Source organism: Prorops nasuta, unplaced genomic scaffold (genome assembly GCF_024137725.1).
Source record: "Prorops nasuta isolate Cenicafe-Biocafe unplaced genomic scaffold, Cenicafe_Pnas_1.2 PNAS00050, whole genome shotgun sequence".
Lineage (NCBI taxonomy): Eukaryota > Metazoa > Arthropoda > Insecta > Hymenoptera > Bethylidae > Prorops > Prorops nasuta.
This window is the reverse complement of record NW_027116847.1, coordinates 568117-582814: the sequence shown is the minus strand read 5'-3', so window position 1 is coordinate 582814 and position 14698 is coordinate 568117. Positions and strand designations below refer to the sequence as shown.

The 14698-nt window shown below is 33.9% G+C and overlaps 4 protein-coding genes across 5 annotated transcripts; 2 read left to right on the top strand and 2 right to left on the bottom strand.

Annotated features, from left to right (window-relative positions):
* The first annotated feature begins 34 nt into the window (after positions 1-34).
* Positions 35-4448, top strand: Reps (RALBP1 associated Eps domain containing). 2 transcript variants are annotated; one of them, XM_066744784.1, is made up of 5 exons: positions 39-617; positions 929-2198; positions 2290-2354; positions 2474-2681; positions 2770-4448. In XM_066744784.1, exons 1-5 carry the CDS (start codon positions 444-446, stop codon positions 2952-2954), a joined length of 1902 nt encoding a protein of 633 aa, XP_066600881.1. In that variant the 5' UTR covers positions 39-443; the 3' UTR covers positions 2955-4448. The 2 variants fall into 2 exon arrangements, with proteins under 2 accessions (XP_066600882.1, XP_066600881.1); XM_066744785.1 differs by lacking the exons at positions 2290-2354; positions 2474-2681 and having other exon boundaries at positions 35-617.
* Positions 4156-7520, bottom strand: LOC136784236 (glyceraldehyde-3-phosphate dehydrogenase 2-like). The gene is made up of 5 exons (XM_066744788.1): positions 7399-7520; positions 5799-5901; positions 5478-5717; positions 5160-5414; positions 4156-5075 (listed from the first exon to the last, which is right to left on the bottom strand). Exons 2-5 carry the CDS (start codon positions 5874-5876, stop codon positions 4641-4643), a joined length of 1008 nt encoding a protein of 335 aa, XP_066600885.1. The 5' UTR covers positions 5877-5901; positions 7399-7520; the 3' UTR covers positions 4156-4640.
* Positions 7521-8556: 1036 nt separating this feature from the next.
* osk (oskar) lies at positions 8557-12078 on the top strand. Its single transcript, XM_066744787.1, has 8 exons — positions 8557-8762; positions 8834-9033; positions 9110-9245; positions 9433-9533; positions 9622-9727; positions 9807-9937; positions 10011-10312; positions 10416-12078. The coding sequence occupies exons 1-8, from the start codon at positions 8687-8689 to the stop codon at positions 10510-10512; spliced, it is 1149 nt and encodes a 382-aa protein (XP_066600884.1). The 5' UTR covers positions 8557-8686; the 3' UTR covers positions 10513-12078.
* T3dh (Type III alcohol dehydrogenase) lies at positions 11813-14238 on the bottom strand. The gene is made up of 8 exons (XM_066744786.1): positions 14058-14238; positions 13661-13772; positions 13334-13597; positions 13026-13258; positions 12713-12946; positions 12458-12620; positions 12100-12381; positions 11813-11951 (listed from the first exon to the last, which is right to left on the bottom strand). The coding sequence occupies exons 1-8, from the start codon at positions 14108-14110 to the stop codon at positions 11868-11870; spliced, it is 1425 nt and encodes a 474-aa protein (XP_066600883.1). The 5' UTR covers positions 14111-14238; the 3' UTR covers positions 11813-11867.
* Between the last annotated feature and the right edge of the window lie 460 nt (positions 14239-14698).

The following is a 14698-nucleotide window of genomic DNA, read 5'->3' as shown; positions in this document are numbered from 1 at the left end:
ATAGCATATGGCTGCGTAATGCATATTACTAAATTAGCATGAACTATAGCTATAGTAATGAAAACTCAGACCAGTCAAACCTGCCCAAACCATCAAACTCAAGTCTCAAACAGGCTAAACAGCGGCTGAGCTAAAGATGGCGGCCGAACGGTCGCGGTAATCTCTCTCGTGTGATGTGCGGGGTGTAACGTGTAACTAGTGCAGCTTGCATGGTGGAAATTTTGACATTCTCCAAGGATTAATTGGATTTTTATCATATAGTTTTATCGTATGATGTGACCGTTTCATTTATAACCTCCCTACGAAGCAGAACGTGTCTTAATAAGGCAAGCATAAGTCATAAGACAAGAGGACGACATACTGGTATAGGTTGTGATTCAATTTAAGTTTAGTGTTAGTGCAGCAGAAACAAAGTAAGACTTGACTGTTGACTCATAGCCAAGATGGATTGGGAGTCAATTACAATAGCGGATCTTCACCTAACGGCGACTGAACATCGATATTATGGAGACATATTTATTTATTGCTGTGAAAATGCAGATAATGATAGCGTAGCAGTAATCAAAGTCAGTGAATTACTACGTTCGGCAAATTTGCCTCGAGATGTCACAATGAAGGTATTATATCCCTTTCAAAGACAAAATTTGATTATATTACATGAATTACAATTATCCCTTTAAATTTTGCAAAATTCGTCTCTTCATACATACTTTACCTGTGCACTTTATCATGTAATTCCTATTATTGGATTAGCAATAAACTTGGCACAGGTTACCTCATTAGAGGTTAGGTGCAATGAAAGAATTAGTGCAAGTTCTTGACTTTCACGCAGTCAGCTCTACGTAGATATATTTAGCCTACTTGTTAACATCGACAGCTGAAAATAAAAGATTCCTTTAATAATGCAGAGTCCCTTTTTCAATTACAGATATTGGACATTTGTGTGGGTAATAAAAGTAACACACACCTTGGAAAAAAGCAGTTTTATGCAGCGTTAAAACTTGTAGCTGTGCATCAACAAGGTCTTGAGATTAGCAGAGACTCGGTGACTGCTCCATTGGATGTGATAACATTACCAATATTCAAATGGCCAAACTCAGGAGATGAGGATGGAAGAAGAAGCCCAGACTCTATCAGAGTCTTGAAAAATTCATGTCATGTTCCAGAAAGTACTACAGAAAGTGAAAGCGAAGCTGAGTCTCCACGTGAAACTGCTGGAAGTACTGATTCCCCCACACCGACAAATAGCATAACTCAAGAAAAGAACGATGGAATTATGGGAGGGGAAACTATTTTGGATTCTGTTTCTGGAGGCTGGCAAGGCCTGTTAGTTTCAGAGGAACAAAGGCAATTACTAGGTACCGAGGAGGAGAGTTCTGAGCGTCATAGTAGTGATGATGGCGATGCAGATGGAGACACTACATTCCCACCAGAAGAAGTATGGATAATAAGTGATGAACAACGCGATTATTATGCTGCTCAATTTGCGCAGCTACAACCAGACCCTGAGGGTCTTTTGGCTGGGCCAGTTGCGCGAACATTTTTCGAGAAGTCAAGACTTCCAGTTACAGAACTGAGACGAATTTGGCAGCTAGCCGATGTTACTCGCGATGGCGCATTAAGTTTACAAGAGTTTTATGTCGCAATGCACCTTGTTGTATTACGCAGGAATCACGTACCATTACCCGATGTACTACCTCCATCCCTGTCACTTCCGTTAATCTCACAAGCAACGACTGTTCCACCGCCAATTCCCGCAACTACAGTAGCTCAAAAAAGTCCTAACTCGGCAAATACTCGAGAGAAAAATAAAGAATGGACAAAATTTGTAGATTCACCAACCGGCACAGGCAGCTCGCTAACTAGTCCTGGACTTCAATTAGTGAATTTCGACTTTCAAAAATCCGCTGTTGAACGAGATCCGAAGATTCTTCATCCCGTGCCGCTACGCTTGACACCCGAAGCAGCGATCCTTGCTTCGGGAGCAAATGGTGGTAATAACAGTTGCACAGCTTTAGGAGACGATGATATGCAGCATCCCTCGGCCTCATTGGTGCAACGACCTCTCGTAAAAAAACCCCCTCCACCCCCTGAAGACGTTCTCATAGTTACTCCAAAGAAGGAACCACCACCTCCACCACCGCCCAGACCATACAGAACACATGCACGAAGCTCTAGTCTTGATCTTAACAAATTAGGTATATGTTGCTACCAATACTCTCCGATTCTTTTCATCTGTGAATGGATGTGAAAGCAAAGTTTTACGCTTCAAACTGCACGTTCTTGTAGGGAAAAGTGGTCAAAGTTTCCTCGGAGCACCTCCGCTCGTACCACCAAGAATTTCACCGGGAATAGTAAGTTATTCGAATTTAAATAATCTAACTGTTTCCAAATTATATTATCAGATCTAATTAGATATTTAGTTACATGTCGTTGTCAAATACGTATACTTTATGGACATGCTTAAATGTAGACTTCTCCTCGAAAATTGGTTGGTCAAAGGAGCGAAGGCGAGGGGCAAAGAACTCTGAGCGAAAGTCAGGGCTTCGTTGCCGACTTTTCTCATTTTTCTCCAAAGGGTGAATCAGCTGATAATCCATCATCTGAAAATAGTATTCTATCGAGTCAACAATTCACGGGTGTTTGTGGTGCATTTCATATATATCGAAAACCCAGTCCTCGTAAGAAATCATCGTTCTGCACTCTTTAATCGTATATATTGTTTTCGTTATAAATTATTCTCATCTCATTTTTTGTATGTTTTTATAGAGCGAGAAGGCGGCGAGGACGATACGGGTAAGGAGGAAAATCAAGAAGTAAAGGCGTTGACGCTACAAGAGCTACGAGAGAAAAACACTGAATTAAGATTAGTCTGTGAAGAATTAACTCGAGAATTAGCGAGTGCGCTACAAGAGCGTATAAATCTTCGAGCGAAACTTTTGCTATTAACCTGATCTACCACTTCATCCTTTATTTGATCCAGGCTTTAATTGCAAATCAGCATAAAGTTTCTCTATTTCATAATTCGTGCTAGTCTAAAATACTTTCACTGAATATTATTATAAAGTCTCGATAGTTTTGTACCGAATTTCGTGATCAGCAGATCGTTTAAGAAAAAGTATAGAATTCGAGGTGCATTTAGATAATGGATAAAAAACATAGATCTACAAAGCTGTATATTATATTAATTTAACTCTTTACAAATTTTCTGATTACACTTTTTTAAAGCATTGCTTCTTTTTGTGATTATCACAAGTAACAAAACAAGGTACTATGGATGCTTTTTTCTATTGTCAAGTTGTATAATAGTTACAATATCCGAACCATATGTTTCGGGATGGTAGGAATTTAAGTCTGAGTTTATTTATTTATTTAATCTTCAAGAAGAGCCTAACGGCCCCATGCCGATGAAATAGGAATGTTCTGTAAAATAACCCGTGATAAATGTATGTCTTCGCAAAAATATGTCGAATTGTATTTTCGTATTGCTGTACAATCAAATTTTTTCAGAGCATGCATAAACTTGAGAATTGATAGTGCGATATACCTGACAAATGTTATTGAACTACGTTTTACTATATAAAACATTTTTGTATATATTAGAAGTTTTAATAACTGAAAGTGAGAGAGTAAAAGCAAAAACTTTGATAAATACGATTTTAGCATCGTACAGTAATAATATCAATTATTGTATAATTGTGAAATTTATATTACTTGCAATGATGATAAAGAAGCAAAAGCTCTGTTATTGTTGATTAATAATTTCTTTTTATAGTGTATAAGTTTATCTTTGACAGATCGTGAATGTGATATCCCAAATAATTTACTAAATTTGATGGGTCAATATACATTGGTGACACAACAAGTAATAATTCTGTGCCATAAAATGTCATCTTTTCAGCTGCGCTAACTCTGACCACAATAATTGGCAGTCCCTGTATAAAAAGTAACAATTTTTTTAGGAAATAACGAATTGCAATAGCTTTTGATGAGCGACCTTCAAATTGAATCACTTTTTGTAATTGTATAAAAAGAATGAAAAAAAATATACAAAGATACCAATGTGACTACATATATTTATCATTAGAGCTTTATCTTTCAATAAATCGTACTAACCTATAAAAACAATCCTGGGGAAAATGAAGAGAACAATGGTGATTCTTAAAACATTTTTTATTGACGTTAATGTGCAGATGAAAAATAACATTAATGATACAAATTTTTTGACGTGATTCAAAAGTGGAGCCTAAACAATAGGTTAAACAGCGCAGATCACACCGTCTGTAATAAATAACTGGCAGATAACATTGTCTGAAAGGGGGTGGCACAACTCTTTCTAATGTCAACATACACTAGAGCCTGCTCTATCGCTTTGTACTTATCGACGTGACCAAGATCAAAATTACTTCGTCGAAATATATATATATATATATCTGGGCGAAAGAAACTGCAAGCTAATTACACCATTGCTACATTTTCAAATTTTGTAATACTACTTTTATAATTTGACATTGAACAATGGCATTCAAATATTTTTATAGCAGTGACAAAACGTATAATAAAATCTTCACCACAGTATGACAAAAAATAATTTTGGAAGTATATTACGAGTGAGAGAACTTATAGCTTCTTCTTTACATTTAGTTGTCTTTTGTTTGAATGTATTTGATTAAATCAATAACACGGCTAGAATAACCGTATTCATTGTCGTACCAAGAAATAAGTTTAACGAAGTTATCGTTCAAAGAAATACCAGCCTTTGCATCAAAGATGCTCGAACGGTTATCACCGATGAAATCGGACGAAACAACATCGTCTTCGGTATAACCTAAAATACCATGGAGTGCTCCACCTTCAGAAGCAGCCTCCTTTATCTTTGCTTTGATCGCGTCGTATGATGCAGGTTTGGCAAGTCTGCACGTGAGGTCCACTACAGAAACATTATGTACTGGAACACGGAAGGCCATGCCGGTAAGTTTTCCATTCAAGCTTGGAATAACTTTGCCGACAGCCTTGGCAGCACCAGTAGCTGCAGGAATGATGTTTTGTGCAGCACCGCGACCATCCCGCCACAACTAAAAAAAGGAAACATTTAATATATATCTTTTACTCGTATCTCTGAAACTTAATCTGCTAAATAAAACTATAGGATAATCTACCTTGCCAGATGGACCGTCGACTGTCTTTTGAGTAGCCGTGATAGCGTGTACAGTAGTCATGAGTCCCTCAACAATTTCAAAGTTATCGTTAACAACCTTGGCAAGGGGAGCCAAGCAGTTGGTAGTACACGATGCGTTCGAAATGACCTTATAGCTTGGATCATAAGCGTCAAGATTTACACCAACAACGAACATTGGGGCATCGGCAGATGGAGCGGAAATGATGACTTTTTTCGCTCCTCCTTCCAAGTGAGCCTGTAAAATTTTTTTTTATTTTAATACTTTAATTACAATTAAAATTAGTTTTCATTTACTTACAGAAGCCTTATCAATTGTGGTGAATACACCAGTGGATTCTACTACGTATTCTGCCCCAGCCTTACCCCATGGAATGGCTTTAGGCTCGCGCTCACTATATACAACAATTTTATTGCCATTCACTACAAGACAGCCATCCTCGGCTTTTACTTCTCCTTTGAATTTGCCATGAGTGGAATCATATTTGAACATATAAACCATGTAGTCCAAGCCAATGAACGGATCGTTGATAGCGACAACCTATTTATTTGAATATTCTTTCATTAATCAAAGTATCAAAACTATTATGCATGAGTAAATTCAAATAGGAATTGTATTTACCTGACCACCACGTTCTAAGGAAGCCCTGAGGACCAGACGCCCGATACGGCCAAATCCGTTAATTCCGATTTTGCTCATTTTGGCAAGTTTTTCTTTACAGTAACTGTAATTAAAACAAGAACGGAATAAATTAATAACAGAGCACTGGATCACATATAGCATTAAACAAAATTTCTTGTGTATAAATATTTTAAGTACCAATGTGGCATATTGGAAGTTAAGTTTCTAATCCATAAAAAAGGTTCGTTTATATTCTTAAATCTAATTGTAAATTATTGTTCTTGATGATTTATATTTCTTTTCACATTATCGTTTACTTTATCACAGTGTTTCAAATAATCTTTATTTCTCGGGAAATATCAGTTACATGTTATTTAGAGAAAAACTTGAAGTTGGTTACTTAAGGAAAACAAAAGTTAATAAGGTATTTGTTCCGAAATCAAGAAAAACTGAGAAAAACCGTTCACGAATCGGTTAATTTCTGCGTCGCAGTTCAACTTCGTCTTCTGCGCAGATCTGACGATTCCATGAACGGTTTTTGGTAATGGTGGAATAAACTTAAAATTTATTTAACAAAAGTTTTTGTTATTTTTAACTTTTATTTGTGTGTGATGGAGAAGAGTAAGCTATATGGTGAAGGTCAAGCAAGGTCAAAAGGATAGCACCATAATGTTGAAGCCTAGCCTTTACAAAATGTCCATAAAGACGTGTATTGCATAAATATGGTGAGGTTCGAATAAATTGTAGGTTAATAAATTCTGTTAAAATTACTGAATATGATTTTTATAGAAAATTAAAATATGTATATATACATATATTTAATTTCAATGCTCGATATAACAAAAATTAGATAAATTAACAATGACATAACTGTGCATAATTCATCCTACTGGATGTATGCCAACATTTTCAAGAGTAATAAATAAAATGATAACCTTTCACATTTGTTATTTTCGACTCTTGTCTAATCTTGAGATCGATTACACGTTTAATAGTTTTCGCACATAGACCACCATTGAAATAAGCTTATTATTAATATTAAAATCTACTCGTGCTTTGACATTAATACTTACGAACTTTTGCATGCGAATATATAAAATTAACTATCTTAAGCTTAACAAAAATTGTTTAAAAAGATTTGGAGAGAAGACGTTATGCAATAATTAGACAAGCTAGATTGAATATTGATGAGATTATATGGATGTATATATTTATCTAAAGAGAAATTCTATATTAGTATCAAATTTTCGTTGTATTTTCTAGAGTATTCTAAAAACTGAAAATTTACATTTACATTTTTTACGTAGAGCTGTTCATGGTCGGAAGTTGTAATAAAAAAATAGTATTACTATGCAATTCTCGCCAAAGAAATTTGTCGACAAAAGCAGCACAAATCTAGCAAATTGATATAATTGCTTTCATCATTCATGACTTGGAATGTTCAGCAATGGATGCCGGTTTGGTTAAACGAATTTCTAAGTTACGGACAGAGATTTTCCGTTAAAGTTCTTGGAAACGTTTTAACGATAATCAGTAGATGAATCATATTAAAAACATTAAGTCATGGTAATGGTATTTAGTAAAAATTTGATTTACTTACAACGGGAAATAGATCTTCACAGCACGGTTAGCACAATAGCAGTGTCATTTGAAGGGCAGAAAACGTTAATATAAGCGAAGTCCTATTACAGTGTGTGTGCGAGAAGCTGAACCTATATTAAAGTGTCTCGGCTCTGTTCGGTAATATTCGTTTGTTATTCGTGTCACGTGGGCAACCGGCTTTTATCGACGTGCTGCTGACGCTACATACCGCGAAATTCAAACGTGAAGTATGGAGAAAATCATACAATTTAAAAAGCTTTAGCTTGATCATGTAAATTTTAAGAACTTTATAATATCATTCTATGCTTTACTCTATCTATAATATTCTGTTGTTTATATGTTAATAAATAATTATGATCAATAGAACATCTTTCTATATACTGTCATATCAATCTTTTAGTTCATATTTATTTTCATATTGTTTAATCATTTTAATATGTTAATTAGCTTCTAAAAAGCTTGTGAAAATATAAGTTAAATTTTTTAGGGACATTTTAAAAAGAGCCGTCTTCCGTGGTTCAGCAGCTGTGAAAAGTCGCATTATAACCCTTATAATTCTGCCTTAAGTTCTTTATACTATTTTATTTTATCTGCCTAAGCTTTATATACTAAATAAAATGTGTATATTAAACGAGTATTTTGAACAATACTTATCAATTATACTTAAATATACAAATATTTTTCATACAATCAAATCGCTTATCAATTACCAACGTCCCATATCTGATATCACGATTTTTTAAGAAGTTTGTGTAATAATTGTAAAATGAATAGTAGTTTAAAAAAAGTTACATATTATATTACACTTTTATTTATAAATTCTTAATAAACTAATTAATTAAAAAAATTTCTATAAAACTACTATTATAATTATAAAATTAAATTTTTGCAAATTAAAAGTTTGGTAGTATTTATTTATTAATAAATTAACGATAATTTTAATTATTTAGAATAATACATTATGCCGTATATATTTCAATACACTAATTTATATACATTCTATATTCTGATTCTAATACGAATTTAGTATGTATTTAGTTGGTCTCTAGAAAGAGTTTTTCTATTTGTTGTGAGAGTCTGTATTCTCGGAACTACTCTGTCCTAGCAATCTTGTGGGTAATAAAAGTATGAATAACAAAGGTTCAATGAGGATAGGTGTGAAACGGTTTCCAGTCTCAATCTAACCTACGCTACGAGGACGTGCGGTTGTCGGGGTCTGATACTCAGTTTTAACTTATCTTTTAACTTATATATATCTTATATCGGTTTGTGGCGATTTTATCAAGATGCAGGAGACTATGAATCTAGTCAAGTCTTGCGTTGTTTCTAAAAAAGGAGGCTTGCATTTAAATGAATTAAACGGTAATATATATATTTATGCCCTGAAATATAATATTTTAATGAAAATATGTAATAATTAATTTTGATTACAGATGAATTCCGAAGGATTATTGGCGAGTCAATACCATTTAAGCGTCTAGGTTTCAGTTGTTTGAAGGGCTTTTTGAAACAAGTAAAAGGACTTTATATGACCAACGATGTGACAAATCCAGTCGTCACGGTAAGAGATCCCAAAATCAAACACATCGAGTCCTTGATTCAAAGACAAAAAAAAGAATATATCAGAAGCCAGGTATCTATACACATATATATTGTAATATGATATGTAAAATATTTCATTCTTACACCTATACGTTTATATTTTTTAGAACAGACAATATAAGAGATTTGCTACATGCGACGATGTAGGAAGAAACAATCGTACAGCAAATCATGATCAAAATCGAGTAGCGAAAAGACAGACAGCATATAACCAGCTTCGAGACCAAGCTTATATTAATAGAAGTAAGTTGATACACATTAAAATTTTGATATTTTTCTAAGCTTTTAAAACATTGATATTGTACTCGCTACTATTTATTTCTATAGGACACATTTAACAGGACTTTTGTTATCACACGCGAATTTACCTAATGATACGTAAAAATATCAAATACGTTTCCCATACGAGTATAATTTTTTTTTTTCTCAGAAAGAGTGAAGACTAACTCGTGTAAGAGTAGCTTTTCCCTCGAGGACGAGGAAGAAAATCGTTTTCCCGTTGTGATTGAATCAAACCTAAAGGAACCTCCGGTAATTTAATATAATTATACTTCCATATATTTTAGCCATTTTTTCTATTATTATCAATACAATTAATCATTAAATCGTATTGTCTTAGGAGGTTGTAGTTGAGCCTATTTTGAAAGGGTATCAATTGATCGGCGACGACTTCACTCTTCAGTTGGCTATACGTAAGCTTGGAGTCCCAATTTGGCGTCAAGGAGGTAAATAACAAGTTTTTTTTAAATTAATTAACCGATATATTGAATATATTGAATAAGTGAAATAAAACTTTGTTTACAGACAGCATGGCTCTTCACTGTGGATTGTGTGTCTCTGGTCAAACTATAAATGACTGTACAGAGAGATTAAAGGATATTGAATGTATATCGAATCGTGTTATTATAATGCTAGGATCAACAGATATATACAACGTTAGTACTGAAATACCTTACAATTTGTTGATTTACTTCAAATAATAAAATCTACTTACTTTGATGTTAACAGGGAAACAGTGCTGAAGAGATGATCGAGGACATGCAAGTTCTGCTGACTCTACTTGAAACTAAATTCTCCCTCACTAATAATGCTGTAACACTTTGCACCATTCCACCTTTGGCTAATCTGGCCCTTTTCTCTGACCGTGAGAAGCTGATAAATTTGTATGCCTTCAACAGCTGGATAAGATCACTGGAAAAGGGCTTCAATGGTCGTTGGTACGAAACATATGTCTCACATTATCCAGTCATCGATGTTCACAGCCAATTCATCACGGAAAACCATGCTACTGAATATGATTATTATCAGATGTGAGTATAGATAGATAGTTAGGGAGAGAGAGAGAGAGAGAGAGAGAGATTTTACTCTATTGTCAACTGTAATATTTAATTTTTTTCTTTCTAATTATTATAGTAATGCACGTATGGTATCTGGTACAAGGCATCCGTACGTACTTTTCAACAAGAAAGGAAGAACTTTATTCATGGAAACTCTTGTGAAACATGTGTGAGTAGTTTCCCCTTTTCGATTGAAATGTATTCTAAATATTTACTCGGGTTGCGTTTATATAATTTTATTATAATACGGTATGAACAACTACCATGTAAAAGCATATCGATGCAACCATTGGTAAATTTTGGAATATACTTCAATTGATCCACGCTTTTTCAAGGGATATTTATACTATTCACATATTTTCCATACAAAAAACATCGACGTTGAACGCCATACGCAGTATCGAATTCTATTTATTATCAATTTATTTATTTATGTAAATTCTTTTGCTGAAACGAAAAACTATATTTTATTAGAAGTAAAAAATATATAATTTTATAGTTACCTCGTAGGACTGCAAAATTAGAAAAGCCGTTTATTGCTACAGTAGAAGACTACAGTTAGATTTTAGCTATATTTATGTGTATGTGTCGAATATTTATTGAAACGAGACAAATATGCTCCTAATGAAATATATTATAGATGCGCTAAAGTATTAACAATATTAATTAGCTGTGGAACAGAAGAGGACAAAATAACTTATTTCTTAAAGTTTAATCGTTTACGCGAAAACGCTTTAACTTATCCTGTCTATAACTATTTGGTTCAAAAGTTAAACATTCTATGTAAGCTTTCGAGTGTTTTCAGTCAACATCATTGATGGGATTTCACCACGTTCTATGAATTGCGAATTGGACAATTTTTTATTAAACGTTACAGACTAATGTTATGAAAGAAGTAAATATTTTCGTTAGATTAAAAAAGTTGAAATGTATTTTTGCAGCAATTTGTAAAAGACTGTTGTGATATACATACAAGGGAGCGCATTTTTTTTAATACTTTCGAAATTTACTTATTTCGTGCATGAAATGTTTACGCTAAGGATTAGCTAAATCGTAAACTAATTAAAAATTAGTCACCCTGTGCATTTCATAAAAGAGTGGTATTAATTAATTCACCGTATGTTTAAACTCCTCTCTGTACTAAATCTAATTAATAATGCTAATCAAAATATGAAGTAAAAAATGGAATATTGTCTCTATGCTCATAAGCTGCAAGTTAAAAAAAAGAAAACTAAAGAAAATTATGTCACTTACTGTTATTTCCGCAATTTGTATATAGTTTTAATGTTATTAAGGAAGAAAATGTTACGCGAAATGATTGTTGTTACGCTAAAATAGATCTTTTTTTAACAGTTATAAATAGCCGTTATTTTAATAACTATTAGATCGATTTTTCATATGTTATTGTTAAATGTTTCGTTAGTATATTACTAAATTAAGGATGTGCGTCAATGAATATAAGCAACTACTGTACAGCATATATATATAATTGTTTAGATAATATCAATTTTATTATCATTTAAATTCATTAATATATTGTAAATGAATTTTCAAACAAATTAGCCAAGTCCTCTTCCGATTGTTCGCGCGGGGCTAATTTGGTAATTCGGTGCTGAAATATAAGATATAATTGAAGACTTTAATCTTATAGGCGCATCTTATGTGTAGTAAATCTTATAACGAAATTTCTTATTGAATGAATGTAGAGTAAATTATAATAAATTATTATGTCTCCAGAATTATATAAAATTAGTACTTACTTGTGGTAAAGCTCCCTTAACCAAATTCGGTATATCCTTTTTCTCTAGTCCTAATTCTGCAAGACCATTCTCGATTTTCATTACTTGCATGTATTCTTTAATTGTATCTGCTAATATTTGACCAGCATCTGCTCTTTTTGCAGCTTTAATATCAGTTCCTAACAATTCAGCAGCTTTCAAATGTCTTTCTGGACATGCCGGACCAGTAAATGCAAATACAGCTGGCGCTGATATAACAACAGAAAGTCCATGAGGCACGATTGGGTGATCGTTGCTGTATCCCTGGAATTAATGAATTTTAAATTAATCACTCCCTCTAATTATCTTAATTATAACGACTAAATACAAATAATTATACTTCAGGTTGAAAGTTTCGAGCGTTTCCACTAATGGGATAGGACAAACCATGACACAAATGGACACCAGCATTTCCAAAACCAACGCCTGCCATGCTACTGGCTAAATGCATATGACTTCTTGCCTCAAGGTCATCCTGATTGTATACGGCTCGTTTAAAGTATCTTCAACGTACGAAAAATAGATTTTTTTTCTTGCTTTCTTTGATTACAGTTTTTAACAACTGTATAATAAAATTCATTATTCACGTCGTTACTTGCGCAACGCTCGAAGTGCGTATTTCGCCCAAACGTCGCTTATGGGGTTGCTTCCTTGATATGCTGGCCTTGAATTTGGATTTGGTGGACAAGGAGACCGTTCGGTGTAAGGTATAGCTGTGAATGACTCCAATGCATGACAGAGTATATCGAAGCCTGTATAAGCACACACTCTCTCTGGCAACGTCAGTGTGTGTTCTGGATCAACGATACCAAAAGTAGGACGCAGCGCTCTATAGGTAAGAATAATCTTATCATATTGAGATACTAGTAACGCGGAGAGAAGATCCAGACTAGAATGAAGAAACCTGCCTGCTGGAAATTCCAGTTTTTGCTTTGAGTGGACGATAGTCAAAAATGGAGACACCAGTTGCTTCAGAACCGGTACCGGAAGTAGTTGGTACCGCGATTAAAGGTTTCAAGATTGCTGACACCGGTTTGCCTTTACCAATCGGTGCATTCACGTAATCTAAAAACTCGGCGTTTGGATCACAGCTGTACAAATTGGCAGCTTTGCAGGTATCAATCACAGAGCCTCCTCCGACCTAAATGGAACGTTACTGAGAATCAATAAAATTAATAATGATTGCTATCTTAATCAATTTAAAATATCCACGTACTGCTATGTAGGCATCGAAATTTCCCTTTTTTGCAAACTCAATGGAATCTTGAAGACTCTGCTCGTTGGGTTCGACCCGAACCCTGTCGAAAACATTGAAAGAGACACCGTGTTTGGTCAGGCTATCCATGGCTTTTTTCACTGGTGGGAGTTTGGCAAGATTGGAATCTGTCATCAGACAAATTTTTTTAGCTCCCAAATTCTTCATGTCCATACCGATTTCTCTGGTTGCGCCAATACCATAACGAATAGTTGAGGAGGTCATCTAAAAAGTAGTTGAATTGTAGTTTTTTGTAATATTACAGAATGACAAATAATTAACTATTACCTCAAAGGCATATTCCTTTGTGGGAGTTTCATCTGCAGATGCTGTACTTCTTGCCTTTGCATAATCGAGAGTTGTTAGCGTCGTTGGATTTCCATGTGCTGGACACCGACATCTTAGATAACAGATAAAACATTAAGAATTCTAACACGTGTAGACACTGTTACACTAAATACACTGACATACTATATTGTGTTATTAGACATTATTTTACACTACATGACTAGCTCACATTTTTATTTCACGAAGCTATGCAGAGATGAGTATAAAAATAATTTTTGTAGAAGTTATGTGCTGAATGTGAATGTATTTTTGATAGATTCTCTAGATTGTTTCAAGGTTGCACCAAGTTTTATTATACGTATTGAGCAATTCTATTGCTGTTGTAATCAGTACTTACGATTGAAATGAAACTGTTTGCAATAATTCAATTATACGTTTTTTGGACAGCATTATGAAAGGATGATAATAATTTGATTAAATTTATAAGAGGAATGACTCGTAAATGTCTCGACTACGATTTGGTTTGGTTGGTGAATGACTTTCGTCGCTTGCTTATAAATCCCCACCATACAGCTACGTAATTACGAAGGCAGGGAGAATCTTTTGGCACTCCCACTAAGAATTTCTTCTTTTAGTTATACACTGGAAAAAAATGTGCCAAGAGACAAACCCTTTAGTGTTTTTTAAATTAGACGTCCCATTTTCTGGTGGAGTAAAATTAATTCATTAATTTCATTAATGACTTAACTACAAATTATGCAGCATTCGATTAATTCAAATATTCATCTTTACCATCAGTTGATTTAGAGTAAAATTTTATTATTTAATGACGAATTGTAATCAAATATAATATTTCGTTTTAGTCCATTAAAAAGTAGAAAATGTAATGATAGAACAGAAGTCAACTTTTATTATTTCTGTTCCTTCTGAAAACTACAATATTAATTATGAAGGATGACGCGTTTAAGAAGAAAAATTGAAAATAAAAATTTGACAAAGTATTTTGGATCATCTTGGACGAATAATTTACTGTAGACT

Bases quoted from the DNA above. Each gene is read 5' to 3' on its own strand.
- Reps (XM_066744784.1), top strand. From the start codon at position 444: ATGGATTGGGAGTCAATTACAATAGCGGATCTTCACCTAACGGCGACT. The intron at 618-928 runs GTATTATATCCC...TTTCAATTACAG, and splicing joins CTCGAGATGTCACAATGAAG to ATATTGGACATTTGTGTGGG. The intron at 2,355-2,473 runs GTAAGTTATTCG...GCTTAAATGTAG, and splicing joins CAAGAATTTCACCGGGAATA to ACTTCTCCTCGAAAATTGGT.
- osk (XM_066744787.1), top strand. From the start codon at position 8,687: ATGCAGGAGACTATGAATCTAGTCAAGTCTTGCGTTGTTTCTAAAAAA. The intron at 9,534-9,621 runs GTAATTTAATAT...GTATTGTCTTAG, and splicing joins CAAACCTAAAGGAACCTCCG to GAGGTTGTAGTTGAGCCTAT. The intron at 10,313-10,415 runs GTGAGTATAGAT...TAATTATTATAG, and splicing joins GAATATGATTATTATCAGAT to TAATGCACGTATGGTATCTG.
- LOC136784236 (XM_066744788.1), bottom strand. From the start codon at position 5,876: ATGAGCAAAATCGGAATTAACGGATTTGGCCGTATCGGGCGTCTGGTC. The intron at 5,718-5,798 runs GTAAATACAATT...TCAAATAAATAG, and splicing joins CCTTAGAACGTGGTGGTCAG to GTTGTCGCTATCAACGATCC. The intron at 5,076-5,159 runs GTAGATTATCCT...TCCTTTTTTTAG, and splicing joins TCGACGGTCCATCTGGCAAG to TTGTGGCGGGATGGTCGCGG.
- T3dh (XM_066744786.1), bottom strand. From the start codon at position 14,110: ATGCTGTCCAAAAAACGTATAATTGAATTATTGCAAACAGTTTCATTT. The intron at 12,382-12,457 runs GTATAATTATTT...CATTAATTCCAG, and splicing joins CTCGAAACTTTCAACCTGAA to GGATACAGCAACGATCACCC. The intron at 11,952-12,099 runs GTAAGTACTAAT...CTTATATTTCAG, and splicing joins TTAAGGGAGCTTTACCACAA to CACCGAATTACCAAATTAGC.